Source organism: Nestor notabilis, unplaced genomic scaffold, assembly GCF_000696875.1.
Source record: "Nestor notabilis isolate BGI_N333 unplaced genomic scaffold, ASM69687v1 scaffold16089, whole genome shotgun sequence".
NCBI classification, from domain to species: Eukaryota; Metazoa; Chordata; class Aves; order Psittaciformes; family Psittacidae; genus Nestor; species Nestor notabilis.
Genome location: NW_009944228.1, coordinates 44,248 through 59,304, shown reverse-complemented (window position 1 = coordinate 59,304; position 15,057 = coordinate 44,248). Strand labels below are relative to the sequence as shown.

Genomic DNA, 15,057 nt, shown 5'->3' with positions numbered 1-15,057 from the left:
TGCCTGTTTGAAGTTCTCATTCTTGTTGCTGCTGAAAGAGGGGACTTCTTTTTTTGTTTTAATGCCATGCCTATTCTAGGTGCAAAAATCTTCCAGAATACAGAAACATTAAAAAAGCCCCCAGGGTCTGAGTCCTTTTGTCTGCAGAAATTGATGGTAAAAGCAGCACTGCGATACTTAAGGGTTTTAAGACTGTTGCAGATGGGTGAAGCTCTGAATGATGCCAGCATAGAGTCGTGTTCTGCTAATGGCAAGGCAGCAGTAATTTGAATCAGTAGATCTGTCTGCAGACAGTAGCTTCATGCTTGGAAGATTATAGTGCACGGGAAAGTAGTTTTTCTTATTCATACAGGACTTAGCTAAATGGATCTGTAGGGAACCTGACACACAGTAAACAAAACCAAACTCTGGAACATTAAATAATCTCATTTCTTTGAGTGCTGCATGTGTAGAAGGAAGCTTTTGTAGAGCAGAGGGTTTTTTTTGTCTTCATTTTGGAATGGTCTAGCTCAGACATACATTGTGTCTGGATGGTCACTAAATACATGTTTCTTCAGATTTAAAGTGTGTGGTACAAAGTATGTATGTAAATCTTCTTATGTAGATATCAAGTTTAAAATCTCTTGGTTCTAGGGGTTTTGAAACCTTTTAGTCATCTTCCTGAGCTCCAGCATTTCCCAGGCTTTCACACTGGAAAGCTCTAATTCTGAAAGAATGGCAGTTTGAAACTTGTTCATTATAAAGTCAGATTTTATGAATGACATGTTGGACATTTCCCACTATACAGGTGCCATTCTTCTCAGGTTAAGAGTGAGCCTTTTCCTATGATTAGCCAGTAAATGTTATGTTTTCTTTTCTTATCTGCAAGAGTGAGGACCTAATAGAGCACTCACTTGAGCTGGATTAATGAAGAAACTGGGAAACCAGAAGCATAGTTGGGAACAAAAAAAATCTCCGTTGGTGGGAGAAACGGATGAAGACCAAAGAATAAGTTTTGGTGCTTACTGTTTGCGTTTGCTGCAGATAGCAGTCCAATAAGGTTTAAGGTTAATTGGTCTGACAGGAAAATAAAACCTCCTTCCACTTCTTTTGCTTGAAACAGTATATAAAAGATTCTTTGTCCAATAATAATGAAAATTACCTCATTTAACACCTTTGCTATTTTGTATTTAATAATTCCTTGGTCTTCATCCTCCAGTAAATCTTTCATGTGGTTAGCCAATGAAGGCTCTGAAAAATCAATATCTATTTGGTACTTCATGCTGTTTTGTATATACTAACACAGACTTCACATTGCTGTGCATCTGAACTCTGCTTTTAAACGTTTAAGCTGATCTTGCTGCTCAGTGAGAACAAATACATTTTATTCAGCTGGCATAATTTGTATAACTTTTTCAATTGTCTTAAATAAAATATGAATTAAGCAGTAGCACTTTCCATTTTTTGAAAGGCAACTTATTTCCAAGTCAGTATAGGGCATATAGGAGTTAATCACGTTGCCAGTCTGTGGGCATCTAACAAATGTCTGAGCTTGGCTCTGAGCCTGTCTGTTGGAGCAAGTAGCTGTGCTCAAACACTAGAGGTGGGCTATTCTGAATCACCTTCTACAAGGCTGTATTAGGATTTTTAGTGTCTGTTAATATTCCCTCCTGTCACACAAAGCTGAACGCTGAACTCGCCTTGAAGGAGATTACTTCAAGGAATGGGGGTGCAGAATTTACCTGTAAAAATGGGTAGCTAATACAGATCTCGGTAGCAGCTCGTATGATATCAAAACATGAGAGTCTCTTGTAGAACCTATTTTCTATATATTAATCATGTGAAATAGTTAATCTTTTTATTAGCAAATGATAGCTAATCTGAAAGTCCTTGAATAAGCAGCCTAAGGACAGTAGGTTTCAGTAATGACTGTGGTAGACTGAAGTGGTGCTCCAGTGACTGTGAGGCTTAGTCTCAGGCTGCCGATTTCACTGTTGGTGAAAGTCCTTTAATGTTCCTGGGTTTCTATGGGAAACTGCTTATGTGTCATTCCTGCAGAGATTGCCTGAAGTCACCCGATATGCTCCTGTGTTTACAGTTCATGTTCACACTTGTTTTGATTTAAGACTCTTTCAGCATTTGGTTATTCTTACTATTATTGTTCTTTAGAGAACAGTAGAAGACTTTAAACCAACTTCTTCTAGGATTAATAAACTGTATTGTAACATTCTCCCCATGCTTACTTTAGAGATACCTATGCAGTTTGCAATTTAATAGATAATGCCACTGCAGTCTGCTAAAATCCATTAATTATGAAACTACAAAAACCTTTGCTGGATGATTTCAAAACTGTGCTTTTGTCCAAAGGAAAGCAATATCCAATATTACAAATGTTAGCTGGGAACAATTTGCTTTTTGAGCAGGTTCCATTCTGTGCCTTACATGAACATCAATATCTTTTATAATTAAGAAAAAAATACTCTGCTGAAGGTGTTTGTTTTGATGTTCAGGGGTTGAAGAGGGCTTGTTTATAACAGTGAATAAATTCTTACTTTGGAAATGAATGTGGATACCAGTTTGTGTGAAGGGGATTTGGGAGTCATTATTTTATAAACATTTATCAGCTTAATTGTGACATACTAAACTGAACACAAAGTTTCTAAATAATTTAAGTAGTTTCTGTTGCAGTCACTGAGTTTCTGGTTAAACTGAAGAATTTACTGCTGCTCTGGCATTCATCTCAGTGGAGAGATGCGAGTTGGATCCACACAAGTTTTGGATGCTTTTCCCGTTATTTACCTTCACTGTTTAATTAATTGCAGTTGTTTCACAAGCTGATCAAATCTAAGCCAGAATTCAGACCTCCAAGATGGTCAGTGATCCCACACAGGGTATCCAGTAAATTAGTGGAAAAAAATCTGCCATGGAGACTTCAGTTGACAGATACGTTTGTGTTGCAAAGAAAATTTCCACAGTACAAAGTGCCTAACAACAGGGAAATGTTTGTGTATGCGGTGTTATGTGTGCTGCTGTATTGCTATACCCAGCAAATTGGGAATATGCTGTGTTGGGTTTGGTAGCTCAGACTTCTGCATCACATCTGCACAAAGGCATTTGTATGTATCTGCTTCCCTAAGCACCCTTCCTTCTGGAAGGACTCTTGCTGTGTGGAGCCCTGCCTGGGTTCATAAGACCTCTCGGGACCTGGGAGTGCATCTCTGTTTACTGCAGGACCCAGCTGCAGCCCAGCAGCATTTTAGACTTGTCTGTGGCCATATATAGGTATGAAAACTGCCAAGGAGATGCAGAGTGCAGCAGAGAGGAAAAGGAGGAAACCCCTTATTCTTTTTGTTGAGAGGAGAGGAAGGCAGAAAATGTTCTCAACTCTGGGTCGGGCTCTGGAGAACTGCTTTGATTTACACACACACACACCCATTGTAATTTATTTAGAATTGTAATTTATTTTGTTTAGAATTTATTTTAGCTTTAAAACTGTGTGGGAATAACTTACCTTTTATAATTTCTTAATCCCCCTGTTCAGCTTGTAGCTATGCTGTCGTTCAGCAGAACAGCCTGTGAGCCTTCTCCATTAAAGCCGTTTCATGTAATGGAAAATGCAGGGATCCTACTAAAGCAATACAGTTTCACATTTCCAAAGTCTTACCAGATGTCATAAAAAAATCTGTCTGCAGTGAAGACTCTATTACAGAGATGAGCTGATGATAGAGTTAATCAGACTGTTCCACATACTCAAAGGCAGTGATTAACTGCCAGATACGACTAGCATAAAATCAAATTAGGATCATCATTTGGGACTACTTCTAGCAATTTTGTGTTGCTTTAACTGTAAAACTTGGAGACAATTTGACAAGTGAATTTACAAAATTATTTCTGTCCAGTATTTTAAAATGATCTGTGGGTATCTAATGGGAATCATAACACGTATACTTTGTTCCTGACTTTATTAACTTAGTCTTAATGCTAAGCTTTCAATATATCTTACTGTATCAGTTTTAACGGCACCTGTTTGCCTGAGCTGAAATAGGCAGAGTACAAATTGAAGATCATAGTGTTGCAGTGGTATGACAGAATATTTCATGGTGGTGTTTGAATCACTGCTGTGAGTTATCTGGCTTGGTGAATAATTCCTAAGTAATCAAAGAGTGGGAATGACCCAGTGTAACTCTGAAAACTTCAACGGTTTATATATATGTGTGTGTGTATATATATTTTAAGAATAACTCTGCATATTTGCTAACAAAACTTAATGCAATATGGTAGAATAAAACAAATTTACATGTTGCCAAGCAAAGAGCCCAGTCGATTACAGGGAGAGGTGGGGTGGCAACAGCAATGTTAATCAGTGGTATTGTTTTAAAACAATACCACAAAAACTCAGATTTTTGTTCTTTTCCTGTTCTACTTAAATCTTCCACTTAAGGGCAAATAAGAGAAAATACTCAAATTCATTGTGAGGATGGTGAGAGAAGATTGTGGTAATTTGAGCAGCTGCTGATTTCCAGTGTAATCACAAGTCCCAACTGTAACTTGCCATCAGTGATGCAGGATTTGCAAAGTAGAAATATTGATCTCAGAGGCCCCTCCTGTATTTGATTGCCAACAATGGTGCCACAGGTCACATCCAGACTTAGCTTCTGTGTTGCTTGATCGTGTTACTTTACAGTATGGGCTCAATTAGTAATGCTGTGACTCACAAATGGTAACACCTTTGCTTGGGGGGCAAGTATGTGGTGTGTCTCCTGGTCTCCACCAGTACCCTCCCCACCACTGCAGTGTGAATTGCTGAGCTGCCTAAAAATCAGATCCTTAATAACTGCTGTTTACAGCTTTAAGGTGAGCTGTCAGTCATCTCAGCTTTGAAAATGGTACTACTAGTCCTGAGGCAGACTGTCTTCACCACTTTGAAAGACTTCAAGGGTGTGAATTGGACCATCTTCTGTCTTGTCAGAAGTGACTAGATAAAAGTAGATGGAGGAGAAGCTTCTGTTGTTTGAGCATTTTTAAAACTAACTGGAGGAGTGAGGATAAACCTTGGAAAGCTGTCATGTCTAGAATTGGTTTACAGCTGTCAGACTGTTTTCAGCACCGAGACAGTCATTTTCTGTCTAAGAGGATGTTAGTAGTTTTCATATGGACATAGGCTGGTGTTCAGAGCAGAGGATTCAAACTCCTGAGCCCAATGAATGAGTCGTGTTCAAAGCTTAGACTTGTACTGGAACATCAACATCATTTTACATTGACCAGGATTGCAGAGAGGTGATGTTTGTAGAGAGATTTGAGACCTCCTTATGGGAGAGTATGTTGCTGAACTGAGAAAAAGCTAGCCCTTTGCATCAGTTCCTGGAACCAGTTTCTAATCCAACTGGCTAAAGGTAGACTTTTGAGGTGGCTTGGGTTTATTTGTTTGGGGGGTTTTGGTGGGTTCCCCCCCGTTGCTGTTCTTGGAGATGAAACCTAGAAGATGGTTGCAGAACCACACTTGTCTCTTTTCCAGCTCGATGTGAACAAGAGCATATTCTCCATCTTCTGTCCCATTTGGAGCAGTGCCACAGTGATTCAGGCTTTCTGGTTAGAGAAATTTTGTCTTCATCCTGAGACTGAACTACAGCAGGATTTTGATCTCTTAATTTGAACCAACAGTTGGCTTCAGCTAGGTCACATTCAATTTAAAGAAAAAGGCACATGAAAACTCAGAGCTTGAACAGGCATTGACTGCAGTAAATAAGCTTTTTCAGTATTTATGGAATTTAGAATTTGGGAAAATAGTGTTCTTGAAATGCAGAAAAGTCTGTGCATGGTCAAACTGATGTTGTTTGTGCTGATAAGAAAGTAGTTTTGATAAGTCTGGTTCAAGGTCTCTTTTTTACCTGTGGCTATTTCAATACAGACAGCAGTGGCAAATCTTTAAGAGCTGTATTTACAATTACTTTTGTCATATAAGCAGGAAAAATAAAGTACTGTATTTCTTGAAGGAGCTGCTTGACTGTTCAAATTTGTTCTTTTATTTGGTTTTGTAAAGAGGTCTTAAGGTTTTAAAAGTATCTTGAGTGTCTGATTCAAGATATACCTCAGAGGTACTGATACCACCACCGTAAGAAAGAAGACTGCAGCTTTCAGAGTCTGGAAGCGTGTGAAACATTTGAAGGAAAATAAACCCTGAATAATAAAATCCTTTATTTTTGTTGAGGTCTTGATTTAAAAAGTGACTGCTCATATGTTGAGAACTTATGTGTGTATGAGCCTCCCACATGCTTGTGGCAGAATATTCTGTAAGACAGTGGGTGGAATACTAAAACTGATTTGCAGTTTTCCATAAAATTTCCTAGAAAATAACCCGCTTTCTTATAGCAAAGTTTTTTGAGGTTGTTTGTAAACCAGATTTTCATGGCTGTGGGTAAAACTGAAATCAGTAGAATTCTGTACTGAGGAAGAGTATAATTTGAATTACTAAAGTCCCCTGAATATGAATGCTGACACAAGTCTGCAGCTGTGTTCCTCGTGAAATCAGTGGAAGCTGGAGAATTGCTTTTCCAAGATCTACAGTGGTGGTGCTTTTCTTTTTAAAGTACTTTAAAGCAAACCAAAGCCAAAACAACAACCAACTAATCCTTTTCAAAATAAGGATGAGCTCCATTTTTTTTAACTTCAATGTGAGGAATTATATAAGCTGTTTGCATTGTAATACCCAGTGCTAACAAGTTTAAATGTTGGCTGGTAAGCCCTTTTAAAAATCTTACTAATGTGATCGTGCCTTTTTAGGGTGGGTTGTAATATATTACGATTTTTGTAGGAGTAAACTTCATGTTAAATTAAACACAGAGTAGGAATAAAGGATTTTTTTAAATGACTTAAAGTATCTGGTGTCAATCACACTTTTTGAAGTTTATACACTTTACAAGCATATGACTTATATTTCTGTAAATCCGGTAATAAAGGCAATGTAAAAATTACTGAGTTCTGTTTTGTAATTAGTTGAAACTTTTGAGAACTCCCCAAACTGAAAGTAAATTCAGCAGTTGCTTTTTCAAAACGATTTTGGATATTAGAATCTTCTAATACAGTAGCATTTACAAAAGTAAATTGGTGCTTTACTAAACACAGTCTAACTTTAGATTTTGATACAATTTTTACTTTGAGTGCTGAGTAAAATTCTAAGACTTGCAATGTATTTAAAGTAATCTTATGCTAACTATACTTGTATTTTTAGGTGGTGGGCTCTTCTGAGATTTAAGGTCTCTTTTTGCCTTGTTTATTAAGATTTAAATGTTAATCAGTTAAAACATTCTTAAACCGATGTTTAATCTCTATGGCAGTAGAGTAGTGCTGGAATTCATACAAATTATTAATGGCTTTAAACAGATAGCCAGTAATTTTAAACCACTGTTTTAGATATCAAACTTCCTTTATAAAAACAGAGAATAATTCCAAACTTTTCCCAGAACTTATTGTTGAAAAATATTCTTGCTTCTTAGCAAAAGCTCTGCAAAATCTGAGCTTCCTCCTGCAGGAGGTATATTACAGAGAGCTTTTGAAGTTTGTTCCTTAACAATTTGTGTTTCTGGATAGTCTTAACTGATGCAATGAGCAGAAACATATAAGTGATGGTTATCTTTGGCCAGATACATTGGAATTTTTTTCTCAGTTCTTAATAGATTTCCTCATGCAACTAAAAATACTGTAGTTAAGTAGGTACTAGTGGGAGCAGTTAATTTAGGTAGTAGGGTATTAAACTAAGGTATAAAAGACTTCTGTCCTCTTCTCTGTTAGAAGTTGGCTAAAGGACCATGACACAATCATCACAGAATAGTGAGTACAAATTAATGGGAATAGAGGTCAGGCATTTCTAAAACTAAATCACTGAATTACAGTCTTGTTCCAAGTAGGTGAGTTCCTCTCCCACAGACCTGGCAACTAGAAGGAACAATAGCGTTATTCAGGGGCTGAAAGCACCCCAAATGAAAGGAACAAATTGGATTTGTTTGGGTGTTGTTTTTTCAGATGTAATTTTGATCTAGGCATCCAGAGCGAGGTGGTGATGAGATGAGAGCAAATGAGCCACTAAAGTGACTCTCTGACATACAGAACAAACAGAGTGTAGAAGTCTTTCGTGTGAAGGAGACATTCTGACTGTGCAGTGTGTCTGGAAACACTTTTTGCTGCGCTCGGTATGTGGGAAGAGCTCAGTGTTATGCTATTTTAGAGTATAACTTCTTAATCTTTTACATTAATTGAGTAACTTAATTATCTTTCAGTATAGTCATCTAACCTACTTCCTTATGTGAAATGACTTTTCTTCTTTGCTGTTTTTGTCGTGTGGTTTTTCTTGAGAAGCATACTTGCTACCCGACAGCTTCTTTTAAATATTATTTCTATAGGGGTGCTTTTTTTCCCCTCACTACAATTTCACTTGAAGTTTGGTTGATGGATATTCCTTTAAGTCAAAACGTTGGCTTTTAACTAACGTTTTCTTAATAGTGTGCTATTTGAATTTTGGACTTCTGGGCAAATAATATGATAAATTTGTGGAGGGAGACTGATAATTTAAAAGCAAATTGAAAACATACTCTAAGCATCTAGAGAGAAGGCGCTTTTAAGGACTTCTTTTAATAGCACATCCTATCAAAGCATGCTTTTGGGTCAGGGGTATAAGAGGTCTGTTTGCTCAAATAGCAACAACGTGCCTATTTTGTTCCTCTGGAGATGACAAAAAGCTTACAAAGGCTTAACAAATATAATTTAAAGACAGTAAAATTTCTCCCCAATAAAATCACCCTTAGTTTGGGTAGTTTAGTATCATAGGTTTGGAATGGAAAAAGAGGATTTTGGGTGTATGAATTGAGTTGGTGTAATCCTGTTTGTAGGTCAAGGATTTGTGACATGAGCATGAATTTTGCCTTTTGACCTTGCTGAATAAGGAGATGGTAGCATTAGACCCGTCTTGAAAGGGGTCTAACATAGATGTAATGAAAGTCTGCCTCGAAGAATCTTGTGGCAGCTCAGCAGTGTATATAAAGGTACTATATTTCTTGTTAGTACCTTTTAGTAATACTTTATTGTCTGTTGTACTGTCAGGAACAACTCCTAGATTTCCCCACTCTGTTGCCATGGCTTAAAACCTTTTTCTCAGGCTGCAGCAGTGAATGGACCGATTGCAAACCATTTGTTATGGGCTTGCTCCTCACAGGTGGAGGTCCACTAACTTTTTTGGTTACCAGTTGAAGTCAAGAAAAGGAGCTGAGAATACTGGATAAGTGTTTAAAGTTCTAGACAGCCAAATAGAAAACACCTTTTTCTTTTTCTTGTTCAGAGTTTGCAAGGTGAAAGCCTTGAATTTACAGGAGCAACTGTAACCAGAACGGCAGCCAGGACTGACCAGATACTGGGATGACTGCTGTGGGGAGGGCAGAGAGCTGCTCAGATTAACTGAGGCATTTAGTTTGCTGTCAAAGTTTCTCTACAGACTTCTTGACTAGAGGCTTACTAGCAGGCTACAGTCTTTTTTTCTTTCTTCATAAGTGTGATGAATTTCTCTAAAGCATTTATTGGTGGATTTTTGATCTTCAGAGATCTTGAATATTAGATGGTAGCAAAATACACTTTTAAAGCTATTACGGAAGCAACACCAAAGTTACTTACACAAGGTATTTAATACAACAAGTTCTACATTATAATAATGATCCCAGGATGATCGAAAGCTTACCTCTCTTTACATAGGAAAGTCTGGGATAGAAAGATACTGAATCACCAAAGGTACCATAGTCGGCAGGGCTTGGGAATGGTGTTTGTATCTCTTGTCTCGTTCACTGAATTGTGCTGTTGGCACTATCAGCTAAAAGTGTACTTTAATTCGATGAAATACAGCTTTGCTTTCATACTAAGAGTGTGTTTTGTTGTCCCTACTGTAAATGCTTTCTGAAACAAATTCACAATTGCACTTTGTCTGGCAACATGATTGTTTTCAAGCAGGAAAATTAGACATTGCAGAGGTGGAGAATCTGGTTTCTCTGCAGAGAAAACATCTGTTGCTGTTCTGCTGCGCTCCTGCTAGACTGAACAGAACTGCAGCAGGGATGGCTCTGTAAGAACACATTCCCCACAGTGCCCTTTGTTATTGGGGACTGTGTTTTTAAAAGATAGGGGAGTTCACATGCTTTCCCTATGTGGGGAAAACGATGGGAGAACCTGGCTCGGGTGTGTGCATGAATTGTAGGTTGTGGTTTTAGAACTCAAGGGAACGGAGTCTGGCCTGTTAACAACTGTCGCGGTCTGGGTCTGTGTTAATTCACCAGTTCCCAGTAGGAAACTCTCTTTTTCCAAATAAATTTGGGTTGTCTTGTGCTTAAATATTCTGTCACCAGTTCACTTACTGAAGATGTAATTGAAATCTACTTGAAATAGTAATTTGTCTGATAGTTAATTTTGGAAGTGTATGAACTCTCAGTAAATTGCCTTAAATAGATAAGTGTTGCTCTGAAGCCTTCCAATTTTACAACATAGCACTTAAACATTAAAAATGCATTTACTGTGGCATATTTAGCACCTTGTACATTGCTAATGCCAATGCAAATGGGTAACGTGTAAGGTTTTTTGCTAAGGATTTTGCAAATTAGTTGCAGTAATAGAAGAATGTGACCATAAGCACTTGTAAATTAAAAATGATGTGACTGCTTTATAATCCCATATTTTTAGAAAAAGCAACTAGTGCTGCACAAAGTCCAGTAGACACTGTAAAGTATTTTGCATATTATTGTGTTTAACAAAATCGGTATTTTAGAATTTTTTCCTCTTTAACTCACTGTATTAAAGTATTTTGAAAGCAGAAATCAAAATAACAGTAAACGTTATGCCTTCATCTCCCAAGAAAAAATACTTCTTCTGAGGATTATTTCATCTTTCCATGCTGCAGCAAAAGATTGCTGCATGTGCTGCGCAGAACACTTGCTTCTGAAGTTACTTGGGAGATGACATCTTTCATTTGAATATGTAGGTAGAAATGTCTGAATCCTTACTGGAATGTAATGTATTTTAGTCTGTTATTTTGCTCTTTTTGTTCTGCCCTTGTTTTTAATACTGAAAATAGATTTGGCTGTGTTTGTGGGTGTTGTAAAGTGGCCTTCAGGCTGTTCTGTGGTGTATATATAAGGGAAAGACTTTATCAGTGCTGACACTTTAAGCTAGGCAATTTGCAGAAATTCAGCAAGGTAACCTGTTGGATCCTCTTATTTCAGTATATCTCTGAAGTTTCTGATGGTGCTCGTAAGTTTGAGGTTCCCATTTTTTACTAGATTTTTTGGAGAAGGTATATGGGCAGTTGCTGGTACTTACTGAAAAATAGTTTCTTTGTGCTAGAAAAAAAACCCCAAACCTACAAGTAATTTATTAGTTTAGAACTTGGCATTATTTTCTAATGTGCTTGCTTCAATCTTCCGATTTTTTAACTAACAAAATCTGAGCTAAATCTGTATTTCGAGGGGGTAAAAAGCATTCCTAAAAGGAACAGGCTCTCCTTGCCCATGCTTAAAGCAGGAAAAGTGTGAGGTGGTGTATGCTGTGCTGGCACAGGGTTGGTGTGACCGGGGAGGTGGTCAGGCCCTGAAGTGGCATCAAGTCTTGTAGAGTGAAAATAGTGTTTGTTTACCTTGGTGGTATTTTTCCTACCCTTGTGATGCTTACTATTTAGTAATAAGGAAGATTATGAGTAAAATATCAGAGTAGATAGTACATGTACAAGGCATATTTTGAGTTGGTTCTTCCAGTATACTCATAAGCCTAAACCAATAGCTTCCTATTTTTCATACACAGGCTAAATAGAATAAAGTACTTAAAATGGAATTATTTTTACTTGACCGATTTCAAAATGGTAAATGGTTTCCTTCCTGAAAGAGTTAATGAGGGAGAAACTTGGAACCAAATTAAAGTTAGAAGTTGAATTGGATTTCGGGGAAATAGCTGGAGTATTGAGTTGTATTTATTCACAAGAAGAACAAAAGAAATGTCTTTCTCATGGCTTTGTATGAGGCTGATGCTCATACAGAAATGAAGTGTCCCAAATCAGAGCATCGAGCTCCCTCCCGAAGAGTGTGCCGACAGTTAAAGGGTGCTTAATTATTTGTTTGAATTTCTGAAACTCCTCAGTTCAGATCCATGTGACTGTTTCCTGAACATATTGTGATCTCTGAATGTGACAAGCAGATGCCTCTGATGGCTGAGCAAAGAGTACTTATGAAAGACTTCTTTCGCATGAAATGGCAGATACACTCCTGCAGGCAGTGGTGCTCATGTCCTGCTATTTCTGTCTTCTTAACAGTAATCATCACTGGGAGACAGTGTCAGTGACAGGAGGGAAACCGAGGCACGAGGCAGTGCTGGGAAATGAGAGCAATAAATAAGAAAGAAGGAATAACAAATTCAAATAGTTTGTATAATGCTAGTGCAGATTCTGTAGTATCTTTCTATTTGCAGGGTTGTGGCCCTTGCTGTTAGGATTGCATGTGTGTGTCAGTTGTGTGGTGGGCCAGCAGCCATGCAGCATCTCCCTCCTCCTTCCTTCCCTCAGATCTTGGCTGTGTCCAACACTATCGCTTAAAAATGAAATCGGTATTTATAACTTGGTATATTCTAACCAAAAGAGAAAGAATTATGTGGTGAGTTAATGTGTGTAAAACATTTGGTATCTTGAACATGAACTGCTTTTTGTGTGAACCGCATGCTGTGATGGGGGGAACTAAAGCTCAAGGACAAATAGAATACCTGTATCTTTATTTTAATTCAGGAAGTTTGGCTGAAAAGAGCAACCAAATGTTTTTCACAAAATGAGAGCAGTTTCATTCTGTGTAGATGAAGTATGTTGTTTATTAGGATGCATCATTCCTCTAAATACAGCACTGTCATAAAAATTTGCGCTTTAGGGTCATAGCTTATTTTCGCCTTTTGATGCTGTGATGTTTTATGCAGCTGAACTTAAAACTGTAAGATCTGGTAAGATATTTACTGCAAAAAGGCTCTTGTGTTAAATCACATTTGTAATCATAAACATACTCTGATTTGGTCAGCTTCCCACTTTCTTAAAATTATCTGCACCAGTAAATGTAACTCAAATAATCTATTCCTGTGAGGTTATCTTTGTTTTTTATATACTACAGTCTCCTGCATTCAGAAAGCTTCAGTAGGTTCCTTTGGACCAATGAATATGTAGGAATGGTAGTATTTCTTTTCAGGGGTGTTAAAGATTAAAAGTAAACCTGTTAACTTTTGATTCCTGTGTGTTAGTGTTACTTATGTCATTTGGGTTAAGGTAAGAATCTTCTTTATTTTTCAGGTTCAAGCCATTTTTTCCAATTCATGTGTTGCCACTTGATGAATGTGACGATCGAGACCTCTGTTTAGAGGAGTTTCTGTTGACAGAAGGTCGTCTAAGAGTCACCTTAATTGAATGTACAAGGTATGTTTCATGGTCTTTTACTCATTCTTGACTCATCAAGTAACCATGTTTCTTAAGGTTGTAGTAATTGTAGCTTAGGCCTGTTTTGATTCCCAGAGCAGCAGCTTTGGTGTTGCGATTGTACTCTAATCAAGAAATGTATTTTTGAAGTAAAAATGAACAAATGGAAGTTGCAGCAAGTTTCTCAGGCTGTTCTGTGTGGGTGCATGAATTCTTCTAAATTTTTGCCTGGTTACAAGCTAATCTGTGCCTCCTGTCATTTGTTTTTGTGTGTTATTTTTGTTTGCTTGGCACACCAAATTATGACTCTCTTTCCAGGACAGTATAAATATCGTAATTATCCCATTGTTTTGTGTTGTAAGCAAAGGGAAATAATTGTTTCACTCGGTCTTACTTAGATTAATCCAAATAACTTTTATTAGGCATTGTTTGTCTTTGTCTTGAACAAAATGATGGGAAAAAATCTGCTTCATTCATTGAAGAGAAAATTAATTCTCTTTAAAGCTGGAGGTGTGTGGGCTCTTGGTTTGTTTTGGTTTTTTTGGTCAGACCTCTTAGTTCTTGGTTTATGTTAGCTCTTATCCAAGTAGTGCTTAGGCTTTGATCTAGTGATGTGCTGTCCTGCTCTTTACGAACTAAACTCTGGTTTACAGCAAGACTTTTAACCTGTTCTTTTTGTTGGTTGTATTACCATGTGAGCTCCTCTTTGCACTTTTTTTCCCTGTAGCCTTCTACAGCTCTTTGAACTGTATTTGCTGTATTAATGTGGTTTATCTGTGCTGTGGATTGCCAGAAGATATTCTTCTGCTTCTAAGGATGGTATGGGCTACAGCAGTGATTATTTTTGGTAATGAAATTGCTGTTTACCTGTCTTCCTAGCTTAGTGATGGTTTCTGTTAATGATCCAGGAATACTAAATGGCTCTGTGCACTCCTTGGCTGCTGGGAGTGCTTTCTCTTTACCATACTCAGTCAGGGAACTCATGATGTCGTTTTACAGGCAGCTTCCAGTTGCAGTCCAGTACTGCATTAATTTTTATTATAAGAGGGCCCAAAATAACTCTCAAGTTGTGTGCAGTTGTTGCTAGTTTGGAAAGTAATCTTTTAAACAGTATGGCTTTCCTGAATCGGAAACACTGTGTAACATCACCAACATATCACTAGTGTTGTGTTTCTTTCCATTGTATTTAGAAGCCAGATTGCTCAGTTTGACATCATCATCTCAGTATTTTCAGCTGTCACAGATGCTTATCAGATGGCTGGAGAGAGGAGGCAGTTGCTGGCTTGTCAGGTCTTTTCAGCTTCAGGTCTGACTTAATCTGACTGTTTTATGTGCCTTGAAATTTCTTGACACGCTTGAAAATGATGTCTCAGCAGACACGTCTCAATCTAGATGTCTGACTCCTGGTAACATAGAATTTCCCAAGGCCTTGCATGTGTCCATCCTTTTTGAACTAAACAACTATAACTGCTGTCCAAAGAGTCCCCCTGTGAGTAAATACTCTTGCTTGCTTTGTACCTGAAGGTATTGATGAAGTAGAAGCTGAAAACCACATAGAGGATCTTGTTAGTAAAAGAAGAAATGTAACAATATATATGTGAAAGTTGCAATGGCAA

The 15,057-nt window shown here is 37.7% G+C and overlaps 1 protein-coding gene across 1 annotated transcript in view; it reads left to right on the top strand.

Annotated features, from left to right (window-relative positions):
- The window catches only part of PDZD8 (PDZ domain containing 8), a gene marked incomplete at its 5' end in the record, with an annotated part of 60,020 nt that overhangs the window by 5,932 nt on the left and 39,031 nt on the right, over positions 1 to 15,057 (top strand). The window contains one exon of the mRNA XM_010022348.1: positions 13,319 to 13,441. Within this exon, the coding sequence (XP_010020650.1) occupies positions 13,319 to 13,441 (123 nt within the window). The remainder of the gene's footprint in view (positions 1 to 13,318; positions 13,442 to 15,057) is intronic.